Source organism: Eurypyga helias, unplaced genomic scaffold (assembly GCF_000690775.1).
Source record: "Eurypyga helias isolate BGI_N326 unplaced genomic scaffold, ASM69077v1 scaffold21561, whole genome shotgun sequence".
NCBI classification, from domain to species: Eukaryota; Metazoa; Chordata; class Aves; order Eurypygiformes; family Eurypygidae; genus Eurypyga; species Eurypyga helias.
In genome coordinates, this window is record NW_010229213.1 from 8,239 (window position 1) to 32,500 (window position 24,262).

Here is a 24,262-nt window from a genome sequence, read left to right on the forward strand (position 1 = left end):
AGTGGTCAGAGCCTTTCTGTGAAGGCGCGCTCCATTCTGTGGAAACTCAGAGTTGAAAGGCGTAGAGCTCGAGTTCTGGTACTGACGACCTACCTGGGACACGTGCTGGGGACTAGGAGCCTTCGGTGGCAGGGGCTTTGCGAACCCAGGAAGAAGAGGTGTTTAGTCCCAGGAGGTTGGCAGAATTTCAGTGCAGTGACCGTGCGCACTGGCGCCCTTTTCAGAAGGTGCTGCTGACACTGCTCTGCTGTCAGGCTGAATGGCTTTTGATAAACGAATCATTTAAGCGGGGACCTACTACAAACAACTTGTGAGCTTCCTGGTTTGGCCACGTGCCCCTGCAGATGTTAGATGCTGGCTTGATGCTCTGAAAAGCCCACAGAGAACGCAGCCGTTAGGATGCTGTGGGCGATGTACACGTGTTCTGGGGGGTGTTTGTGAAAACCCAAATTACTGTTTACAGACACTGTCCACAAGTACTGTGAGTTATCCCGTCGAAAGAAATGCCAGTGACATCCTCCCTGGAATCACGGGAGTTTCCACGTAGGCCTGAATGCATGTCCTGGTGATCTTCTGGAGCAGCAGTTCCAGACAAAGCTGCACCACCCTGAAGTAGAAATCCAGAAGGTGAGGGACAGTACAAACGGGGAGAGGATGTGACCACACTGCCCAGCTGGAATGCTGAGGCGTTCTGCTGTTCAGCACGCAGCTAGCCAGATCACCAGCCAGCCCGCATCAACTTTTATCCTCGACACTTGGACAGTTCGAATGGTTCTGGCTTCCGCTGGAAAAACGGCATAGCTGTTTTCTCCCGGTAAGCTGTACAGACACTGTCTGTGTGGAAGGCTTCAGGGGTGAGGTCAGACATGAACGCTAAGGCCAGTTTGGTGAGATAGCAGCCCTGTGCACTTGTCCAGCACGTTGTGTGTGGCTCGTGTCCCATGTGTGTGCCTGGGCTGGCAGACATCGCTATTTTGGGGCCTAGGGAAAGCTTTGCCAGACTTGGGCTACCGGGGAGGTTACAAAGTAGTTCCTAAAATTCCTGCAAAGAGGTGGAATGTTTAACACTGTTGTCTTCAGAAAAGCAAAGCGGTGAGGCAAATGTAGAAGTTGAACAACATATTCCTGCATCTCAGTGAGGTGAAGGATCCCACCATAGCTGTCTGGCGGCTGATGTGGGGAGGGGTGGTGCTCTGGTCAGCACTCTGATTCTGTTCCCAAAAAAAGCCCGTAGGCTGGTGACTCACTGAAACCGATCCCCGTTGGTTCGATGGCTGCGACCTCTCCAGGATGTTCAGGTTCCGTGCTGTAGGGCCTCCTGCTCTTTAGTGAATGTCCGTGGCGTGGAGGTGTGCCCTGCTGGGGCAGTACATCGCGATGCTGTGTGTTCTTACAGGTGCAGACTCTTCAGGCTTCGTTACCAGAATCTCCAGTGATGACCAGCCCTTCCCAGCGCATCCAGATCATTTCCACAGACTCTTCAGTAACCTCTCCGCAGCGCATTCAGGTACAAATCCAGCCACGAGTGACTTAACTCCTACCGCTGCTTTTGTTTTCTCCTCCTCCCGCTGAGGTTTAGGCAAAAGCACAATGAAGTCTATGGAATACCTCCTGGAATTCGGTTCAAACGGATCACTTAAGTGCAAGCTAAGGTTCTCTGTGTCCCTTGGTGCGTAGTCAGGGATGACTGTGGCTGTATGTAGTAACCCTGGAGGAGGTGGGCAGCGAGGAATACTGGCGGCGGTTAAGCAGCCCGCATATACCCGTCTCTGAGCTCCAGCTGTGGCTGATGTGAGACATGGTCAGCAGAGTACCCAGGGTCATTGTTGAGGGCATTCCTCTCTCCGCTGTGTATAGGATCAGGCTAGCTTTGGGAATGCTGCACAGTGGGTCACTGTTACTTGCAGGTAGTGTAGTGATACCATTCCGAGGTGAGAATTCTTTGCTGTTTGTCACTGCCAGCAGTTGTTCAGTATTTGTTCAGGGGACTGTCCCTCTCCACACTGCACTGGGCCAGCCCCACCTCTAGGGCTGGGTGCAGTTGTGGGCGCCTTAGTCCGCTAAGGCAGACATCGAACTCTTGGGTTGTGTCTGGAGGAGAGTGAGGGATCTCGGGGCGAGACAGGTGGAGCAGTGGAGGTCCCTCGGCTTGTTCAGTGTGCGAAGAGCAGGCTGAGGGTGCCCCAGCACAGCCTACAACTTCCTCACGGGGCAGTGGGGGGGGAAGTGCTGAGCTCCTCTGTTATCAGCGATAGGACACAAAGAGATGGAACAAAGACGCAGCAGGGGAGGTTCAGGGTGGGCGTTAGGGAAAGGCTTTTCACGGAGAGGGTGGTCACTCACTGGAACAGGCTCCCTAGGGAAGCGGGTCCTGGCGCTGAGCCTGGTGGAAGGAGTGTCTGGACCAGCTCTCAGTCCCATGGTTCAGTGTCAGGTAGTCCGGTGAGGAGCAGGGAGTTGGACTCAATGATCCTTACGGGTCCCTTCCAACCCCAGATACTCCGGGCTTCTGTGAAATCTCTGTGGTGGTGTCTCACGAGGCAGAGCAGGCCCTGCTGTGCGTCACCTGCTGTCCTCAGCATCACATCTGGTTTGACTCCTTCAGAGCAGCTGCACGTGCTTACCAGAGCTGCCCCTACCCCACTTTGTTCCTAACAGTGGCAGCCTGGCACGTTTCCAACTCCGTTTGGTACTTTCTGGCTGTGCAGTCAGTACGGAGGTGCATGTTACATATGTGTCTGTGGTTTGAGTGTCTGGGTTTGCACTCACGTAGGTCACTGCAATAACTGCACTAGTGTAATAAATGTACCAGCAGCAAAGTTATAAAGAACAATGATCATCATCAGCATCGTAGTTCTGAGACAGAAAGAAAGGCTTGAAAATGTAAAGTTGACTGCAGCTCATAAAATTCTTCCATGTGTTTTCCAGATTGTGACAGATCAGCAAACAGGTCAGAAAATCCAGATAGTGACAGCAGTGGACTCGGCTGTGTCTCCAAAGCAGCAGTTTATTTTAGCCAGCCCGGATGGCAGTGGTGCAGGAAAGGTGATCTTGGCAGCACCAGAGACGTCTAATGCCAAGCAGCTGATCTTTGCTACTGCGGACAACATCGTGCCAGGCAGAATTCAGGTAAATACGGTCATGGAGGTAGAGCATAGAGTTTTGGGTTTCAGGTTGTGATCTGTAGTGTATTCAAGTCTGTCATTGCTCTAAACCTAAAGGCAGTAGCTTTCTGTGTAGTGACTCGATTAGGCTACACTGACTGTGGGCCATGTTCCTCAGTCATAACTCTGCCGGTGTGCATGTTCCTCACGCGTCCCATCACACGCGTCACCTCTCCTTGCGTGTTCTCCTGAAAATTCTGAAGCTGGTGCTGGGGTGGGAGTGCTGGGGATCGGGGTGCGGCTGTCCAGGATGCAGAGATACAGAGATGCAGCTCACCTGAGCATGCTTGCCTTCCCAGTGCAGCCTCCAGGTGTTGCGCTCAGGGTGCTTGGGAGCAGGTGCCCGATGGGCGCTTTGCAGAACAAATTGTCTGCACAACAACGTCTCTGCAGTGAGGCGTGAGATTTCTCCCTGGCATCCTGAAGAGAGGGGTCTGGTCCCTCTGGCTGTGGTTACAGTAGAGAGGATTACATGGGGGAAGCAGCGTTCTGACAGCAATATTTGAAAAATTGTATTAACGGTCTGTTAAAATCTGTGTTACTGGGCTAAATGGGTTCCTGGTGCTACGGAGGGGTGGGGTGTTGCAATTTTTCAGTGTTAGCGGAGTGTTCTGAACAGAAGTTCTGGAACCCAGGTCCCTTGGAAGCTGACCTGTGTCTGTGATGGGTCTCAGCTCCAGGCTGTCAGAAGGGACAGATGGGAGCACCATCTGAAATGTGCCCGTCTGCCTAAAATACAGCTGCTATGGAGATGGATGGCAGGATGGGAGAATGCTGCTGGCTGCACCGGTGAGGAAGTGTCTGGGCTGGGCAAAGCTAGAAGTCTTACTTAGAATTCATCTAGCTGTGACTGTTTCAGCGCCTGCACTAGGGACAGTACAAACCCTCATTGCCTTGCACATCATATACTACTTCATTTTATTCCACGTATCTGACTTACTCTCCCATTCAGCCACCTCTTCCCAGTTCTGCTCTGTGGTCAAAGCTCCAGGCTTTGACAGCAGAGGAACACATTGGCTACTTACCTTGTTTTGTTCTGGAACTGTGTTTTAGATCGTGACGGACTCTGCTTCGGTGGAACGTTTGCTGGGCAAAGCTGATGCGCAGCGGCCCCAGGTGGTAGAATACTGCGTAGTCTGTGGTGATAAAGCATCAGGTAAGGAAGCTGAGAAAGCAGTATGCCAGAAGCTCGCTTGGAAGGGTGACTGGGACGAAGGGAGGAGGGTTCCTGTGTTTTAACTGATTTCAGCCATGCTGACGGCAAAAGCAATTGAGTCTGAAATGGAAGAAGATAACATACTTTGTACACACGGAAGAGTTAAACTCTGCTGGAGAGGGCATCGCTTTGTGCTTGAGCTGGGCTGTGTGACAAACAGTGTCTGCTGAAAGACAGAATCGTGACTGAGTAGCTCCTGGTGCCTGAAAGAGAGTGTGTGAAGCACTGAGTTGTTTGACACAGCTGCCCAGAGCTGTGGGGATCCCGTGTCACCTACAAGTGACATGCTAGCTCACTCGACATGTCACCCAGATATCTGCCTGCTGCAGAAAAACCCTTCTGGGGGCTGTCTAACAACCTTAGGGCGTCCTGGTGGACTGTGGTCTCTTACTATCACAGAAAAAGGCAAGTAGAGATAACTGAATCCTCGGTGTTTCAGGTCCATGCAGTGACAAGGAGGCCACATGTCCGCATTGACCCGGGAAGCGGACTGTGCTGTCCTGCTGTAGAGAAGACACCTCTCTGTCTCGCTGTCTGCTGTTTGTTTAAGTGTGTAGGTAACTAAAACAGTACCAGAATTGAGATGTAGAAGAATTGTAAGTGAAGATTTCACTGCAAAGTTGATTGTAAAACTGCTTATGTTCTGAAATGACTGAAACTCTTAGCCTGTGCGTCCTTTTAATGTGGCCTGCGATCTGTGAGGGCAGATGGGGTGGTATCTGCACTTGTACAGAATGGGCACTACTGCTTACCAGGCCTCTGGCTCTGATCAGCCTTAGCCTTCCTCCCTCCTCTCCACTCTCCCACCAAAACACCCTGACCATAGGTAAACAGGGAACCGCCTGTAAGAGTGCACCAAGGCTGTCGTGATCCCAGGAGATGGGGAGAATGCACACCAAGTTTCACGGGTGACTTGTACAGTGTTTGACCTGCCTGAGTTAACTACCTGTATGCTAAGCCAGAAGTACTCTGCGTCTGATAGCGCTCTGTGTGTTTCCTAGGTCGTCACTACGGTGCTGTCAGCTGTGAGGGATGCAAAGGTTTCTTTAAAAGGAGTGTGAGGAAGAACTTGACCTACAGTTGTCGTAGCAACCAGGACTGTATCATCAATAAACACCATCGGAATCGCTGCCAGTTCTGTAGGCTTAAGAAATGTCTGGAGATGGGCATGAAAATGGAATGTGAGTGTTGAGTACCCAGTGGCATGCTGTGCCTACCGAGTCACCAGTACCTGTGCTACCGCTTTTTCCTGTGCTTTCTCCACACTGTTCTCCGTTGCTTGAAGGGGATGGAGCTTTGGCAGACCAACAGTCTCCTGTACCTGTCCCTCCCTGCCGTGCTGTGGCTGCGGTGCAGTAGTGGTTTGTTTTGACCCGTGTCTCACAGCTCTGCAGTCTGAGGAGCACAGGTAGAGCCTCAGTTCCCAAGTGTGCTATGGGCACGGCGTGTTTGTAAGACAAAGCATTTTGACGTGGGTCAGCATCTGTCTGAGTCTGATGTTCCACAGTCCTTCTGCTTTGTTTCTGCTGCCTTTTCATCCAGGGATAGAAAAGAGTTCATGTCCTTCACCTTTAACGTCCTTTTGTTCTGGTTTCGGTTTTGTACTGATTTGGTCACTTGAGCCCTGTGTTATGTGGCACCACACGAGCTGTCACATTGCAAACACTGCAGTGTTTGTCTGCCGCGGTGTGCGGTCTAGTGCTAGCATCCAAACAACTCTTCCCATGGGTTTTGTTTCCCATTAGCGCCTTTGCTTCTCCAGCCCAGCACTTTGGGAAGCCTCTTATCTGGCTTTTGTGATAAGCTTATGGAGAAGCGAAAGGGAAGCAACCACTGCTTCTCTTTTCCCTGCTCTGATGTCGGCTGGAGAAGTCCTGCCACTGAGTTCAAGGGGGCCAGGCCTTTGGGCTGTAACTAGGGAGATCCTGGTTGTACTTGCACCCTGGGGTGCGTGGCGATGGTTGTGCCTTGCACACACTGTGCTGAGCGTAGGGGAGAGCTTTGTACAGGAGAAGCTCCTGCATTTCCAGAGCTAAACCTCCTGATCCCAGTACAGTTAGGGTCTGGGCCCACTGACTGCATGCTTTGGATTCATGTTTCTGTATCCACCAGGCCAACAAAACAGATATACCTAAAGCCCCTAGATTTTGCTGACAGTAACATCATCAGCAAAAACAGCATCAGGAGCTCAATCACACTGCTGGTTATGAGGGTAGAGGGCACATCCATGCATTTTATTGTTCCCTTCCAAGGGGCTTGAGAGGAGGGTTGAGTGTTTTGTGTGCTCGTTAACAATGTTCATCTCACGGAACAGTGCCATGTGATGAATCGGTACAGCGAGTGGCGCAGGAAGACTGCCCCTGTTTACGTTATGCCTTCCATGGGCCAAGTGTGCCAGCACGGGTCTTAGTTCAGCATTTTTAGAAGCTGCTTCTACTGTCCTCCAACTCTGGTATTCGTTGCATTGTCCTCGTTGTCAGCTGAAAAAAGGAAGCAGTCGAATGTTATGCCCAGCTACGGAGGAGTTTGTGGTGCAGTGGCCGATCCCAGATGGCTCTGTAACCTGTTCAGTCACAATGCCTTAGTGATGTAGCAGTGCACCCTTTGCTTTCTCTAAAGCTGCCAACTTGCTGGTGTTCACTCTTGCTGTTAAAAGCTTCACCAGTGTGTCCTGTGGGAGACTGAGCTCATGTCCTTCCCATTATCAAGTAGGAATATTTGAAATCCTGGCAGGGTTAGCTCCAGAACACTGTTCCCTAGCTGGGGGGAGACAGGGATGTGAGTGACTTGTGTACTGTGCAGAGCCTCGTTTGCCAGGGAATTAGCCTGCCACTCTCCTGGAACGTGCCTGTCTGGCCTTTTGGGGTTTGCTCTGCCTTTGCATTGTTTAGAATCAGCTGGGCTATGACTGTGCCCAGCAGGTCGGTGCAGCTTTGCCCGTAACAAACACCAGACCCAGCCAACATTAGCCAAACGAAAGCAAAGGAAAACATAAGCCATGGGAAAGCACGTTGCAGAGTGTTGCACCTCAGGAAGTGCCAGTGGACTGCCAGGTTTGGCTCCAGTTCAGCCACACTTGAGGCAAACGATCGATCTGTGGCTTGCTTAAGTAAGAATGTCCATCGTCACAGGGTAAAACTGGAGCCTGCATGGCGCCTGCCTTCATTCCCAGTTTCCAGCTTGGCACTGATACGCCACCATGACTGTGCGCCTGGAAATGCTGCTTGAGAACTGTGCTTTCTTCTTGTAGTTGGAGTTCCGCTATTTCCTGTTGAATGTGCGTGTCTGTCTTCCGTGCAGCGGTTACTTTCGATGTGCAGCGTGAAAAACCGACCAACTGTGCAGCCTCCACTGAGAAGATCTACATCCGAAAAGATCTACGGAGCCCTCTCATAGCAACGCCAACGTTTGTGGCAGATAAAGACGGCACGCGGTGAGTACCCTGGTGTGCTGGGCCTTGTGCGAGGCTGGGACGTGTTCCCTTGCAGGCACAGCCGTGCTCCAGATAGCAGCTCTGGTTCCCAAATGGCCTGCCTGTTACCGCGACCAGCCCAGGTTGGTTTGCTTCTCGTGGAAGTGCTCGTGCCAGGGTAGAGAGGTGTGGTTTTCTGCTCGGAGCTGGCTCTTGTCCAGCCAGCTCAGAGCACAGGCAGGGAAACAGATGCTGTTCCAGCAGAAAGCAGCAGGGCTTATGGTGTGCTGCATTCACGTTGGCCCATCTCTGCAAGCATGCTTGCAGACGGCAGCCAGCCTTCTCCTGAAGGCAGTAGTGAAAGGCCCTGCAGTGGCAGCTGATTCACATCCCAGTGGCTGCTTTCAACAGCAGCAGCTTCCTCTTATTGCATGGAAGGTATTCCAAAGCCCTTCCCGTGCGCTTGGTTGTCCCCGTAGGCAGTGCGGGTGAACATGCATGTCATAAGAAACCCAGGCAAGGTCTGTCTCTTTCTGAGCAGAAGAAAGAAGAACCTGGGGTGAATGGCACATGGATAGTACCCACCTCAGGACGTTGGATCTCAGCACTGGGGTGTTTGTATAGATTTATTGAGCTTGTTAACTACCTCTGCTCTTGGCTGAACAAACAAACTGCCGTCAGGGAGCTTGGGCCGCCTGTCTGTTGGGGAGGTGGTTCCAGTGTTCTTGTTCGCCAGGCTGGTTGCTCAGAGGTACTGCTCAGACACATCTGCCTCTTGGAGATTTCTGTGTGCTACAGGTCCCTCACAGTCCCGTGAACATGTGCTGGTCCTGAAGTGTGACTCTGATTTGTGTAGGATTCAGTTGCATAACGCACGGTCACATGCTGCTTGCGGCAGGTCGCGGAGTTGGCTGTTAGTCTCAGATCCCTAAACCAGGACGGCCCTGCAGCCTGACCCTGGTGTGCCTGTGTTTGTATGGCATTATGCAGGCTCGGAGTGTTGTGTAACTAACTACTATCTAACCCGTCCTTGCTGACTGCAGAGCCTGCCCCCTCTCTTCCCAAGTGAGATGTGGCAAAGGGAAAGGAGGTTTGTCAAAAAGCAGAAGTGAAGGCAGCAGAGGTTTTGTGCCAACTTTGGTGACGTGACTCTTTGTGGCTGTATTTTGGGAAGTAAAATGTATCTTCTTGACAGAACTGTTTCCCTCAGTGCTGCCCGTTGTCTGACCGGGAACACAGTGGTGCCTTCCTCCCAAGTCGGATGAGTAACTCTCGAGCTATTAAGCGACTTCGGAGAGCATGAGAAGACAACAACTTGCCTTAAAACAGAATAAAGCACCATGAAAAGGAAATGAGAGGGTGTCTGTTAGGGAAGTTGTCATGGCTTCTGCCCAGAAAATGAAAGTGTATTCCAGCTTTTCTGTCTTCCAAGCTAAGTTTTGGAAACTGGTTCCAAAACACTTAAATCCTGATGGATAAATGCAGGGCTTCAGGCCATTGTTAATGTAAATGTTGGTAATCCCGTTTGTTCTGACATGGCTGGTGACACGTTGTTCTGGTTAACGTAAGATACTGTGCCTCTCAGATGCCTTACGCTTTTGAACAGGTCGTCGGGTCTTCTGGATCCGGGAATGCTGGTGAACATTCAGCAGCCTTTGATCAGGGACGACGGCACAGTCCTCCTAACTGCCGACTCCAAGGTATTAAGTTCTCAACACGCGCCGAGTGGTTCAGATTACTTGCACTGGGTGTGTCGGCACAAGTGATTCTTGCTCTTGAGCAGGTAAGGTTGGTGTAAGCCTGGAGGTTGGTAGGTGTGGAGGTGATAAACTGATCAATGGCGGCGTGATGCCTTTTCAGGGCATGTCTGTGTAGAAACACAGGCAGGGGTAGTTCCCCACATCATACGTCAGCCAGGGCTGGTGTTGGACGGCTGCAGTAGGGTTTAAATAACCCTGGGAGCCACTGTCCTGCCTGTAGGTGCTCAGGAGTGAGGGAAGGGTGTTCAGGAGGGAAAAAGAACACCAAGATGGAAAACGGGAAAAGGTTACCTATGATACGCGGCCTGTAGTTCTGCTCCGCTGAATCCAGCACATGCGGTTCCTCCTTTCTAGGCCGAACCCAGCCAGGGTGCTTTGGGGACGCTGGCCAATGTTGTCACATCTCTTGCTACTCTCAGCGAGTCGCTGAGTAACGGTGATACGTCGGAGGGTAAGCAGGAGGAGCAATCTGCAAGTGAGATTACACGGTAGGCGCCCACATTGGCACCTTGCTTAGGGATTTGTGTTCTGTTTGGTGTATGCTCATGCGTGGGGGTAATTGGGCACCCTGACACCGACCACAGTAGGCATTGCCCTCCCCCCCACACCCCGTGGAACACCAAGCCAGTTCTTGAGAAATCCAGGTTTGGCTTTTGTGGGGAGCTGTGTCCTGGGGCAGAAATGTGGTGTCCCGAAGCTAGACCAGATTTCACACTCGGAAAAACCCTAAATTACTGGTTTGGGCCTTGAGAGACCCTGAGGATAGAAACCCTTCGTTGCTGTTTGATGTGCTGGGCTGCTGACACTGAAGCCTCTGCCGCGCCCCGCGTGTGCCCTTTGCCCGGCCCACAGGGGTCTGTGTTACGGCGGGTCTCCCTGAGGCTGCCCTGCTGGTAGTGCAGAGAAAATGTAGTGAAACTGAGAATAATCAACTTCCTTTTCATGTTGAGAAGGAGTTCCGTGTCTTTGCCACCCTTATTAATGAGAAAAATGGGAACAAGGAACATGGAATCCTAAAGCTGCTAGCAGAGCTTGAGATTTTTGCAGTGGGGCCTTTTGGTGGGGTTTCCGTTTGGGGTTTTGTTTGGGGGCGGCTGGCTGGGTTCAAGGCTGAAGTTCATTGGCAGCGGAGCGAAGGGTGAGAAATACTTGGCCTCACAAGTGTCCCTTGTTCCTCAAGCAGGAATATTTAGGAGGAGCTTAAGTTCAGGCTCTGAAGTCCTTTATTTAAAACTCTTCGAGTGAGTGAACTCATGTTTGGAAACACTTGATGCTACGACTTTGACTGACGTCAGCTTTGTACTCCAAAGGAGAGCAAACAGTCCGCCACTGCACCCCATCCTTTCCCCCACCAAGGTAGTAGCAGAGCAGCAGTCCCCCAGTTCTGTGCGCTGGTGTGAAACTGGAGCACCATGTTCCTCTGCAAGCTGCTAGAGCGGAATTTCCAGCAGTACGAGGTTCCTCCTCACAGGCAGATCTTGGACCTGTCCATGTCCTGCTGGTCCACTCCTCTTAGTGCCATCCGGGCAGGACAGAGGGGCCAGGATGGAGTGACAAGTCTGAACTCTGGTCTCAGCAGAGACAGGTCCTGCATGTTTGCCCTGAGGATACGCCTCAGCGCTTCATCTGAGCACTGCGCTGACCTTTAAGGAACTGCTCTCACTGCTTAGTGCTTGTTTTTCAGGGCGTTTGATACTTTGGCTAAAGCACTTAATACCACAGATGGTACAGCAGCTCATCACCTGGCAGACGGGATGGATCCTACGGGAGCTGGGAACATTCATGTCATCAGTAGGGACCACTCCACACCAATCATTGAGGTGGAAGGACCCCTGCTGACAGACACACACGTCACGTTCAAGGTACACGCTGCTTGGAGCGTCTTCAGGAGAGAACTAATGCCACACAAGTATTTGACTGCGTTTTCATTGTTCTTGTATTGAGTTTGGGCAGTATAATCGCAGGTGGCACCTGCTGTGACAAAGCTGCGAATACCGTTTTCACTCTTGCATGCTGGATCCCAAGAGTAGAGGGGTTATGCCGTGTCGTCTTTCCATAGGCAGGAGCTTTTGCATTTTGGAGATGCTTCAGCTGAGTAGCAGCCCATGTCAGTCAGCAGCGTGGGAGAGACAGAGAGGGTGTCACTGTGCTGTAATCGTGTTGTGCTGCTTCCAGAAACGCAGAGGTCGCTGCTGAAATAAGTAACGCTTCCTGCAGCCCAGCTTGCACCGTGACCTGCTGGTTCCCAGCGGGGGGTTGGTGACTGTAGGTGCTTGTGATGTGCTTTTCCTGTTTTAGAGGTTTAGATTTCAGATTTCATTTTGCCTCCTTCTACAAAGTGTTCGAACCTCTTCCGTCGCACTGTGATGCTGGCCAATGCTCCCCAGAGCAATGACACTTACAGGTTTAATTATTATTCAAGGAGTATTAAAACACGGGAAGAGGCAGTATTTGAGCGCTCTCCCGCATCGTTTCTTGCCTCTGTTCCCATTCCTTGCCAGCAGTAACGAGCTCTGTGGTGCAGTCTTCCTCTGGCAGTTCTTCGCCCCCCAGTCACTGGCAGCAGACTGAGTGCAGTGTCGGGGGGGGCTGGCTATGTCATCGTGAGTAACAGTGGATTTGTGCATACTGTACTGTTCCTGTTTTGCAGCTGACCATGCCCAGCCCGATGCCGGAGTACCTTAACGTGCACTACATCTGTGAGTCAGCGTCGCGGCTCCTTTTCCTCTCTATGCACTGGGCTAGGTCCATACCTGCGTTTCAAGCTCTTGGGTAAATGGCCACGTTCGGTTCAACTCTTGGCTTTCTGCTGAGTTTTAGCGCTGAGCTCAACACTTCTCAGCTGTGTTGAGTTTTTAAATTCTGATAGTGCTTAATTTCTCATGGATTTTCTGAAATGTGTGAAGACTGTGCAATATTGTCCCTTCTGAAGAACAGAGGAGGAGCTGGCAGAGGGGGGGATAACTGCCATATCCACAGTTACTGCGGTTGCAGAAGCTGAAAACTAATAAAAGCAGGCAGTTCACTTGTAGAAATAGATGTTGGTAAAGTGGTGGTGAGCACCGTTTCCCAGGGAACCTGGAACAGTTCCCTGTAGTTAGCCTATCACTTCTTTTTGCTGTTTGAAACACCTGTCATAGGCCAATAGATGCCTCTTAGTGACTTGGTTTGCAATCCATCCCTCCTCATTAACTGCTGTAACTGGCACAGCTGCACGCAGGGCAGCACCAGCCCGATGTGCCAACGGCCTTCAGTGCTGGATTTATGTTGTTGCAGGCAGGACTGCAACACGGGCCTTGTGCGGGCCTGCTGGAACGAGCTCTTCACCCTTGGCCTGGCCCAGTGCGCGCAAGTCATGAGCCTCTCCACAATCCTGGCTGCCATCGTCAACCACCTCCAGAACAGCATCCAGGAAGGTAGGGTTTCCACAGGCGGTGCACCTGCCCGTTCAGCCTGGGATGCTGTGTCCCCATTGCTAGCAGAATTGTTCCAGGGAGGGGGCACGTTGGCCTTTCCTCTGGCTGTCAGCAGCTGCTGTTGCACTGAGCTCTCTGGGAATAGAATTGTTCAGAGGAAAGGGGGATGATGCTGGAGGAAGCATTCTCCTGGCCTATGCCTCCAAGTGGCAGCATAGAGAGCAACAAATGCATCCTGAGCTTGGCTGTGCTCACACAGCCTTCCTCCTATCCATGTGGAATTTTTTTATTCCTCTTGGAATAATGAAATCCTCTTTCAAACCACTCAAAATGTTTTCTTCCAGAACTTTCCTTTTCCTCTTGGCAGAGTAAAACCACAGCATTCGCCAAGTGTCCCACAGGAGTATTCCTAGTAGTATGCTGGTTCTGGATGCTGCTGACTGCAGTGGTAAGGAGTGTAGCTGCAGTACTCCCTGAGGCACTAAGCAGCCGCTTTCCTGACACTCCTGAGAAGCTGTGGGCAGTGTTATTGTGGAACTCGGGTTGGCCTGGTCACCATGGTGATGCTGTGTGGAATGGGTGATAGCCTGTTACGCCTGCTTGTTTCCCATTCTTTCCTGTCAGAATGTTCCCAGGCCACGTGACTGATGAGCACGACAGCAATGTTCAGTTTGTAAGAGGAGGAAAGAAACAACACCACCCTTTCAGCCCTGTGAACCCAGCACGTGACACGGCAGTTCGTTTCACTCCAAGTGGGAGTTCAGAGTAGTTCCAGAGTAGCTGATGGTTGGTGTGGGGCCGTCGCTGCCCACACAGCACAAATTGACAGCCTGGCTGTTACTGAGGAGAGTCAGACTTCCTTGTAGGACCAGATATGTACAAAAGGAGATAATGTGAGACTAATGTGTGATACCCCCCAGTCCTAGTGGAGTACCTTGGGTTTAATCCCTGTGATGGGCTTCGTTAGGCTGGAGTAAGTTAGACAAATCTGATTCCTAAATGGATAGCAGGGCTTCTTCATGAGTGGGGTGGGGTCGTGGTTTTGGTTGGGGTTTTCCTGGGAGGCGTAATTTCAGAGCGCCTGGACATCCCTCAGAATGCAACCATCTGATACTCCTTTCCTGCCGAGAGCGGGCAGAGGCTGGAAGAGCAGCAGGGAAATGCGCCCACGGCCTGTCCCGCACAGTTAGCTCTCTCGGCCACAGGTCCCAGAGCCGTGAGTGCACCCGCACCCAGGCCGTGGGGCTGTCACAGCTCCATGCTGGCTGCGCGTCTGTTGGAGATGTGGGAGCAGGGCAAGCTGGCTCTGCAGCCGGTGCTTCCCATCACACCCTGTTACCTGGGGCTGGCCGAGGAATGGGCACTGTTGGGGTAACTGTGATTGGGTTGGTTTATCTGCTCTGCAAAGTGACCACGTTGCACTGGGGATTGTAGCTTCAAAATGCAAAACAAAGGGAGGAAACTTCAGAGTCACAGAGCAGTTTGGGATGGAGGGACCCCAAAGCCCCCCCAGCCCCACCCCCTGCCATGGGCAGGGATACCTTCCATAGCCCAGGTTGCTCCAAGCCTCATCCAGCCTGGCCTTGGGCACTCCCAGGGATGGGGCATCCACAGCTTCTCTGGGAACCTGTCCCAGTGCTCCCCACCCTCTGCAGAAAGAATTCATTCCTGATCTTCCATCTCCCTCTTTGCATTTAAACCCATCATCCCTTGTCCTGTCACTCCCTGCCCTTGTCAAAAGTCCCCTCCAGCTTTCTTGGAGCCCCTCCGGCCCTGGAAGGGGCTCTGAGGACTTTATCTAGGAAGCAGATGAGTGACGCAGCTGTTTGGAAACTCCGGAGTTCAAGTTCACTTTTCCTGAGTATTCCTGCACCATCGTTTCCCACTTACTGTAGAGATAAAACCAGGAGGCCGTGTCCAAACACAGTAGGTTTGTATCCCTTCGGAACTGCCTCAGCTCTGAGGTTTGAACACAGTAATGACACACTCAAAGGTGTCTCCTAGCATCGTGTGTCCAGTTTGAGTCCCCGAGTGCTCTGCAGACGAGCATTCGGAGTGGGTCCCTTGACCAGCACGGGGACCTCCCCCTCCTGCACTGAGCAGTGAATCTCACTCGCTTGGAACTTGCCCACAAGTGATCAGAGTTCTTCTGTCTTAATCAAAGTTTTAAGACGGAAGGTGATGCCGACACAGGGGACGTGCTGTTTGGAATGGTGGGAGAAGCGGTGTTCCCGTGTCAGACGATGTGCCCCAGCGGAGGGAAGGACTGTTGCCCACCGTACCAGCAGGGTCACTTGCAGCCATTCAGCAGAGGGAGGTGCAGCACTCCTGCCTTCCCTTCTGGCAGAGCTCACTGGGACAGTTCCAGGGTAGAATTAGGATTGCACAGCAGCGTTGTGTTGTGCTTCTGTTTGCCCCAGAGTCACGTGGCCATGTCTCGACCATCGCTCGAGAGCTCCTGCTTGGAACAGCACATCGTGGCATAAGGCTGGTGTGGCAGATGATGCTGTGCTGGGAAAATGGTGGGAATGAGGTACCGTTCTGTTGGCGAGCCCTGTGTGTGACTCGGCGTCCAGTCTTCACTTCTGTAACCCGCCAGGCCGTCCCTGCGTGCTCAGCGCCCCTCAGGTCGCAGAGGGCACGGCGTACTTGGAAACGGCACGGGGACCGGAGGAGGGAATGGGTTGACGCAGGAGATGTACTTGAGCTCACATGAAATAGTACGCACTGTCTTTTTGCAGATAAACTTTCTGGAGAGAGGATAAAGCAAGTCATGGAGCACATCTGGAAACTTCAGGAGTTCTGTAACAGTATGGCCAAGCTTGATATTGACGGATACGAATACGCGTACCTTAAAGCTATAGTCCTCTTTAGCCCTGGTAAGGAATGTGCTACCCAGATCCGTGTTTGGTAATGAGCGTTCCCATGGCAATGTTGTTGCGGTTGGGTTTGTAACGAGGCTGATGTCTGGAGCTGAGACTGATCTGTGAAGCTGCAGACAAAGTCATTGTTCCCTCGTGTTAGCACAAACAATCCATATTTTTAGAACAACTCTGGAGCAGTGTAGCCCCCTTACTTACACTTCCAACACAGGAGGTAGTTCCTGTACCTCCCTCAGAGGAGCAGACTCTCGAGTATCTGCAGTGGAGAATCTGTGAGTGGGAGGCTGGCTGGGCTCTGTCCTGGCGGTGTCGGTGAGGTAAACGGCAGGAAGGGCTAGAGGAAATGCGTTCTAGTGACAAGTTGGCTTCCCCTCTCATATTTGCAATGCACTCGTAAGAGGGATTGCTGCAGTAGGAGCAGCCGTACCCCTGCCTCCTACACGGGATGTCCGCAAAGCCTCCAAGCCCGAACGTAAACAGGCTGTGTTCCACTTGTCACCAGCGAAATACCAACAGCCGCGCCAAGCAGGATGCGCGGTGTGTGAACTGCGAGGGTTTCCTCGGAGCAGACCCTGGGGATTTTCTGGGATGCTGAGGTAAGAACATAGAGGAAGTGGGAAGTGACAGTCTCCGCAGCCAAGGTGGGGAGTGGTTCCTGGGATGCAGCAAGGTCAGATCTGCACTGCTGACAGGTTCAGGGCGACAGGAGCTCTCATGCAGGAGTGGGACCTGTGTCCGTCAGTCCAGAGGTGTTCACCATGGTGCACGTAACGACGTCCGAGAAGGATGACCCTTGGCATCAGGGTGCGCTTTTTACACCCATCTTAGTTTTCTCTTTATCAACCAGCATCCCTGCACGAGAAGGTACTGTGCTCCTCAGACTTCCCTTTGGAGTTTCTCTGCCGATGGTGCCATTAGCGTTAGGTTTGTTAGGGTTTTCATTCAGCTTGGAGGAGCAAGAAACTCCTGAGTCCAGCCAGCTCTGTCCTGTGGCAAGGGAAGAGCTGCTGAAACTCAACACTTAACACTTGGGCACATTAGATATGTGGCATTTTCAGGTTTTTTCCAGTTGTGTGAGTGTCCTTGAGGAGCACAGCCAGCTGGAGTTAGAGCACGAGACAGACTCGGGCAGGTCAGGGGCACAACTCTGGGTACTGCTCAGTCAGAATAAGGAGTGCGAACGCCAGGGGCAAATGCCTGGGAGAGGCAGGGTTAGAAACACAGCGGGGAGTGTCCTTGCTGGGCTCATCCCTACAGGCCTCAGCTTGTTCCACCCTTTGGGAGATGCATGAAGCCATGGAGAGGTGTGAGCAGGCATGTTCTGAGAGCAGGAGGCGGCTGCCAGAGGGGGTGGTTTCCTTACTGCAGCTCACGGGTCAAGCGGCACAATGCGGGAGTCTCAGAACGACGGGTGTTTCACCATGTATAGGGGCACAATCGACATACAGCCATGTTTTGTCTCTTTAGATCACCCTGGTCTGACCAGTTCAACCCAAATAGAAAAATTCCAGGAGAAGGCACAGATGGAATTGCAGGACTATGTACAAAAAACCTATCCCGAAGATACCTATAGGTATTTATTGTCTCTAGTACCCCAAGTCATGTTGTGGGCCACAGCTGGTGAGAGTACCCCAGCTCACTGGCGTACAGATCCCGGTGTGACGTCTGTTCATTGTTGATCCTCGCTGGGAAAGCTCTAGGACCTTGGCCGTGAGGGCAGGAGGCTGGTGTAAAGGTAGAGGCGAGCAGAGCTGTCGGCCCTCTGCCGCTTCACTTCAGCCTGGAGATTGTCTTCTCTTCCCGTTCCTTTGTTTGAGGGTCTTACGGCCGTGTTTGGAGAAGCAGGAGGCAGACGTGCTGCAGTAGGAGGGGAGCACAACTGCCTCAACCCTCTGCAACCCCAACTGCCTCCTTTTCCCCGAGAGTTGTCAGAGGCTTTGAGAGGGCGCAGGGTGCTTGTGCCCTTGCCGTGCTGGGGGAGGCACGCGTGCAGACCTGCAGTAGAAGTGTTGGCATAGGAACCTTGTGGCAGCCAGGTACCTGTGGGGAACAGTAACAGCTCTGCAGCTTCTCTCCAGAAGAAATTCCCATGTCCTGCTTACTTTCTCCTTTGGTTTCTTTTTTAAATCCCAGGGACTTGTCTCTGAAAGTATCCCACTTCCTCTTTCACCTCTCCACTGTCCCTGCTTCTTAATCGCTAGAAACGGTTATCCTATTTTCTAGTAATCTCCATCAGAACCAATTTAAATGTCATCAACCCAGTGGGTCTCTGCACCGCAAGGGCAATTCCCAGGCCTGTCTAGCAACGTAACCGGAACATTCTCTCCCTTACTGGGCAAGGTGTCCCCGTGCCAAGCGCCCCGCCGGCCTGCGTGTTTCAGTGAGGTCTGAGAGTCAGGTACCTTCAAGAGACAACCGAGAAACGCCCCTAAACGGGAGCAGTTCTGCCGTCTTGGGCTCTGCTCTCTGCACTGATGGCACGGGGTGGGCCGTGGGGTGGGGCAGCAGAAGGGGCCTTGGTATTCCCAGTTAGGTGCAGCGTAGGTGGATTCTCTTCTCCAGAGATCCTCAACCCTCCCTTGTGCATGTAGTTCTGCTGTTCTGCCTTGATGTGCGAGAGCTGGCCGTCGGCCCTGGAAAGGAGTGCAGGGTTTGTTCCATGTGCTTCCTGGTCCTCGTGCTGGCACAAGGTAACAAGGAGAGTGGCATTTCTAGAACCACATCCCGCATGGTAACTGAAACAATCTGTGTCCCCATGCTCACCCACCGGTAGTTTGAGGCACATGGCTGATTGTTCTGAGCCCCGAGCGCTGGCACAAAGCGACAGAGGCACGAGCGTCACCGCTTCTGCAAAACCAGAAGCAGAGCTGGAGTGGTTCTGCCGTTTCCCCGGAAGGTTCCGAGACCCGCTGTGTTAGCAGAGTGCACTGGAGGTGTTCTCCCCTTTTCCAGAGGCCCGTGTGCAGTGCTGCCTGGCGTTGGCTCTGGTTCGGGCTGGGTGGTTATTGTGGTGTCAGTGCTGTGCATGGGCCGTGCCAACGTGGCAGGAGCGCTGTCACCGCTGTCCGAAATTGCCAGTGTGCTGGGAGTGCAGCCACTCCTCGACACTGGATGTCTGCTGATGTCCCGGTGCGTGGGAACCCACAGCATGTGGCCGTGTGTGCGAGCAACAGCACAGCCCTCCGAACTCCTTCCCTCGTCGCAGGTGGGTTCTGTTCCACCTTGCATGTAGCCAGTGCCGTTCTGGCTGGCCAGGTTGGCGTGCAGCTGCTGGGCAGCCGAGGACTGGGCTGTGTACGCTTTACCTGTTAATTAAGCATTTTAAGACTATGGAAACATTCTCGCTAGTGACTGTGACCGTTACTCGCCTCAGCGTTGTCCTGAGCCGTGCAGTGCTTCCTGAGCTGGCCCTGTCAGAAGCAGAGCAGGAGCACTGCATGTATGTATCCGCAAAGGGCATTAACTTGTGCTTGTCACTGGAAACCACAAAGAGGGTGGCTTTTCATTTCACTTGCAGGGTTAAAAAGTAACGGTTCTGATTATGGCAGCCCAGTTAGCTTTACTCGCCTCTGCTCCCATCTGTGGGTCATGGTAATAACGCAGCAGCTCCAGCTCTGTAGCCACAGAGAAGGTGACCAGGTGCTGTCCATGCTCATAACGCACTGCCCTTCTCTTTCAGGCTGGCCCGCATTCTAGTCCGCCTGCCGGCCCTTAGGCTGATGAGCTCCGGCATCACCGAGGAACTGTTTTTCACTGGCCTCATTGGAAATGTCCCCATTGACAGCATCATCCCCTACATTCTCAAGATGGAAACGGCCGAATACAACGGTCAGATAACTGGCACGTCTGCATAACGTGAGCAGCACCGTTCCCTGGAGCGAAGGCATGTCCGTGAAAACGGGCAGTTATGAAGCGAAAAGAAGAGCGTTTCGGTATGTACAAATACTTCCCGTTTGCTCCCGCCGTCCTGCCAGGCTTTCCTGGTCTCTTGGCTGACGTTGCCCAAACGGAAGCAGATGCTAAGAGACTGGCTGCAGGACCTTTTTCTCTACCAGGAATACTGTTTATGCCTTTCATGGCAAAGGCTGTAGATGACGGAATATACTTTTCACACGGTTTGTATTTAGGAGTTACCAGTGGTTACAAATAGAGTTTTATAATATCCGAGGTTAGTAATAAAATGACTTTAAAAGTCAGAAGAACAGTATGTATGTATTCAAACGTACCCTTGGAGTTCACAGCTAACACGTGCCAGGGTGTCACAGCAGCACTTTGTAAGCACTTCTTGTCACAGCAACATCATCAACAGCTGCTGTGGGATTTGCAAACTGGAGAAATGGCCTATGTCCTCCATCCAAAGACTCGTGGTGGCTGTGGAAGCGTGGAATGTGACGGGAGACAATCAGTTACTGTACAACAGAAAGCACTTGCTCTGAGGTTCGGCGTGGCACGCGACCGCGGGTTCCCGAAGCAGATATCCGTCCTGGATGAAAGTGCTCTGTTCCGTGAGTGTGGCTGTAACGTGCAGCGCGAGGCAGTCCCAGTGACTGTGGCACGGGACAGGAGTCACCCAAACAAGGAGGAAAAAATGTGTTTCTTGCCACGGTAACGATGCGCCATGCAGGTTCCCCACAGTTTCTGCTCGGACGGCTCGCGGGTGTGGGGAAACGAGTCGTTAGCTGAAGGGCACTCAGGTTCAGGTAGAGCTGTGTGGTGGATGCTCCTGGAGTGTGCTCCTTGTGTTTCTGAATTTACACCCCCTCCTCATCCAGCCAGAGGTACTGTTTCAAGCCTGGAATGCAAAAGCAGATGCCAAAGCTTTCTGACTCCAATTCTTCTCTCCTCCTGCCCCTTCCCTGAGGGAGCACTCCAGGAGTGCTGCACTCTCCACCTGCTGGTGTCTCCATTTGAAACCGAAGTACAGCTGGGACTGACGCTGTCACGTGCCATTGCAGCTAAGGACAGATAGACCGTGGGCTTAGGAAACAAACTGCTGCTTCGTTGTCCGGGGCGAGGAGCCGTCGGCATGTGGTCTGGTGTTGGCCGGGAGCTGCTACCATGGCGTTCCTTTCAGTGCGGTTTGCTTGCACTGGCATGAGGCATTTCAAACAGAGGCTTAAAGAAGGCCCTGGCAATGAACACCTTTGCCTGGTGGCTATGGCAGTGTGGGGTTGGTGGGTGGGCTAGATGAGCTTACAGGGCTTTTTCCAACCTTGGTCCTTCGGTGGCTCTGGTCCTGGCTCACTGGAAACATCAGTTACTTGAACTCTGTTTGTATGGAGGAGGCACTTCCTGCTGGTGTGGTTTTATGTGATACAAATTAACGACAAGTTCGGCACTTTTGGTTTTACCCTGTTTGCACATTTGTTTAGAAACACCAACCAGGTTGGTGATTGTGTCTTTTAAGGGTCTGAATTATAGCCACAAGACCTTAAGCAGCTCTAGATGAGGCTGGTGCTGTCAGACAGAGCCTTGAGCTGGTAGACTTCGTTCTCAGCAGGAGGCTGTGTGCGAGGCGCTCCTGGTGACACAGACTCCCTCGTTGTAGCTTCTGGACGCCTTGAAGTCTGGTATGGTTACCACTGTTGCAGCATTCCGAATCCTCTCTTCTCAGAGGGGTGTTGCAAGGAGTGCGGTGCACGTGTGGAGATGCGTGATGCTGCGCTTCCATTGCTCTGGGCTGTTCTGTAGCTGATGCCACCGTCATCCTTCTGCTGCAGCAGAAAAGGGAACTGGAAATGATGGCATGAGGATGCTGCGGAAGCAGCTGTGCTCCAAGCAGCTTTCTGCAGTAACAGCCCCAGTCAGGGACCCCGTTGGAGCCGGGTGGTATGAGTGGTGGCACTGGCAGGTCCCTCAGACGTACGTGGGTGCAGCAGGCAACCCCTTTGGGGGGCACCGCCCTGAAAAGAAAATTAAAATAGTGTGTTTCCATTCGAAATCCTGCTCCTCTCCTCCTGTTACTCTGTAGCGTGTGAGAGAGCAGCACCGGTGGGTTGTCTTTCATCTGCTCTCCCCCGTAGGAGAGAAGGCAGAGGTGCTGGGAAACAAGAAGGAAGTGCCACGCTGGCTGCACAGGAGCAGGGCAGCCCTGGCCCCGCTGTCCTCTGAGGACAAGCATGGGCTGCCCTCAGCAGCGCCTCGTGCCTCCCTACAGCCAGGGAATCCCCACGGTGCAGCCACGGTCACCCCGGGGAGCAGAGCAGGGGCAGAGAAGGACAAACTACCAGCATCTGCTGGATCCTGGGTGACAGAACATGAGTTGGAAAACCGGCTTTGTGTAGGAGCTGCCACAGAGGGCCTGGCAAAGGGCAGGAGATGAGGACACCCACTCTTTGCACCTCTTGGACCTGAAGTTGCTGAGTTGTTTTCAGTAACTTCTCCTGAACTACAGCCAGGCTTTTTGTTCGATGAACCCTGCCAAAACCCCTCTGGTCAGGTGATGCTACGGCCCGACTTGCACTGCAGTCAGTGCTGCCAAGGTTAGATGGGCAGCAGTTTGGCCCAGCACCTTACACCCTGCGTTACGCTGAGCTTACAAGTCACGGTGATGTTCTGTGTCAAGGTTGGATCCTCTGGGCGTGCGTATGCTAGCCGTGGAAACCCCAAAGCCTAGAATGACTGGGTTAGTGAGCCATCCACTGCACTGTCCTGTGCAGTTCATCGCAGATCACACTGTCATGCTGTTCCGTAATTCCCACAGCCTGTACCCTCCGAGATACTGGAATGCTTGCAAAGTGGGTTGTTACTGTTCCATCCAGGCCTGTCTTCCCACTCTTCAGAGGGTTGGAGAGGTTGTGACACATCTCCGTTTGGTGCCTCCCAGCACTGTGCATTCTGTGTGTCCCGTTGTCCACCCGCTCGAGCAGCTGGTGCATGTGTACATACATGTACACATGTGTGTGTTGGGATGTGTGTTGTGTGCAGTGTACAGCAGGGGCACCGTGTGTGTTTACGTACAGGTACGTGCCAGTGTTCATAGCGCGTGGAATGGTGAAGCTCGTTAGTGGAGCACAAATCCAGAGCTCCCTGGCTCTTGTTTCTTAGCCCACAAGGAGCCTTGCTGAAGCCATGAATCCTCACGAGTTTTGGGGTGTTGCAGTCTGTTCTGAACACCACCCGACCTCAGTGTGTTCTGTTCACAACTGCCCGATACATCCCCAGGATGTTCTGCCTTTTCCTTTGCTCCCCTCCCCTTTCCCCTTGGATAGGGAAGTCTGGCAGTGAGTGGTTAGTGCAGCGGGTGATGCCTCTTAGGAGAACAGCGACGGCCACCCCGCTTGCAACATCCGCTCGCTCTGTCAGCCCTCAGAGGTGCTTTTCGGTACGGCTTCACTTTGCAGTCCAACTCGTACGAGAGGGGTTGTTCCAAGTCTTCTGCCGTGGCTGATCGAAGAAAGCCAGGTTGCCCGTGATGAGTGCCCTGGAGCCGCAGAGCAGGGCGCAGAGGGTGCTGCTTACAAGTTGCTGCACGTGTTGCCGTGAGGGTGGCATGAGACCCAAGTGGTTGGTGGGCAAGGCTGTGCCCTCCGCTCAGGGCAGTGACGGCGTTGCCCTGCAGGAGCTGCAGTGGGTTTCTCGCTTAGCAAGCGTCGAGACTGATGTAGGATGGCCAGGCCATGTCCCGACTGTACACTCGCTTCCCACAGTTACTCTGTCCTGTGCGGCGGAAACACGGCGGAGCTGGCTTGTGCCTCCAGCGGTTGGACGGACACCCATCCTCACGCTCTGCCCTGCCCTGGAGCGGTCACCCGCGCGGATCTCGCACTGTGTGAGGCTCAAGTAGGCTGGCAGCAGGAGAACTCGTTACCCACAGGGACTGTTCCGACATTGAAACTCTTAACGTAGGTGCAGCCTGTGTTCCTTTCCCTTCCGGTGCCGGCGCTTACAACAGCAGCCTTCCGGGACAGTCCACGCTGGTAACGGGGGTGTTCAAAAAGCGTCTCAGAGCCTGTGGTAGGGGAGTAGCTCAGCGAGGCCTGTTTCTGTCAGGTAAAATGGTGAAGTGGTGTTTTCCAGGCATTTATTTCTGCCTCCTGTACTCCGTGTGGCAGCTGTGTATGGCTGAGCAGTCACCCTGAGAGCACACGAGCTGCTCCCACACCCAGGGTCGATCCCACGCCTTGGCATCGGGCCCTCCGCTTGCCAGGCTGCGCTGCGGAAAAAGCTCAGGAGGTCTCTCTTGCTCACTCCCTCGTTTAGTAAACTTTTGGTTCAAATAAAGAAAAACCCCTGTAGATCCTTAATTTCAACATTTCAAAGCTTATTTTTGAGGTTTCCAGCCAGAAAATTGTTTACGCTAGTGGAGGAATTCCTGTGCGGATGGTCCCTCAGTGGTGTCCTGACCATCAGCGCCGTTGCAGGGGCGTTTCCTTTCCCCTTTCGAGGCACCAGCCTGGCTGGCTGCTCGGC

At 52.9% G+C, this 24,262-nt stretch overlaps 1 protein-coding gene across 1 annotated transcript in view; it reads left to right on the forward strand.

Moving 5' to 3' along the window:
• The window catches only part of NR2C2 (nuclear receptor subfamily 2, group C, member 2), a 25,711-nt gene extending 6,007 nt beyond the window's left edge, over positions 1–19,704 (forward strand). Inside the window, exons 2-14 of the mRNA XM_010160334.1 lie at positions 1,397–1,507; positions 2,929–3,129; positions 4,218–4,320; positions 5,382–5,561; positions 7,681–7,813; positions 9,399–9,492; positions 9,907–10,040; positions 11,237–11,414; positions 12,203–12,324; positions 12,829–12,968; positions 15,710–15,847; positions 17,318–17,423; positions 19,530–19,704. Coding sequence (XP_010158636.1) covers positions 1,397–1,507; positions 2,929–3,129; positions 4,218–4,320; positions 5,382–5,561; positions 7,681–7,813; positions 9,399–9,492; positions 9,907–10,040; positions 11,237–11,414; positions 12,203–12,324; positions 12,829–12,968; positions 15,710–15,847; positions 17,318–17,423; positions 19,530–19,704 — 1,815 coding nt within the window. The remainder of the gene's footprint in view (positions 1–1,396; positions 1,508–2,928; positions 3,130–4,217; positions 4,321–5,381; positions 5,562–7,680; positions 7,814–9,398; positions 9,493–9,906; positions 10,041–11,236; positions 11,415–12,202; positions 12,325–12,828; positions 12,969–15,709; positions 15,848–17,317; positions 17,424–19,529) is intronic.
• The last annotated feature ends 4,558 nt before the right edge of the window (positions 19,705–24,262 follow it).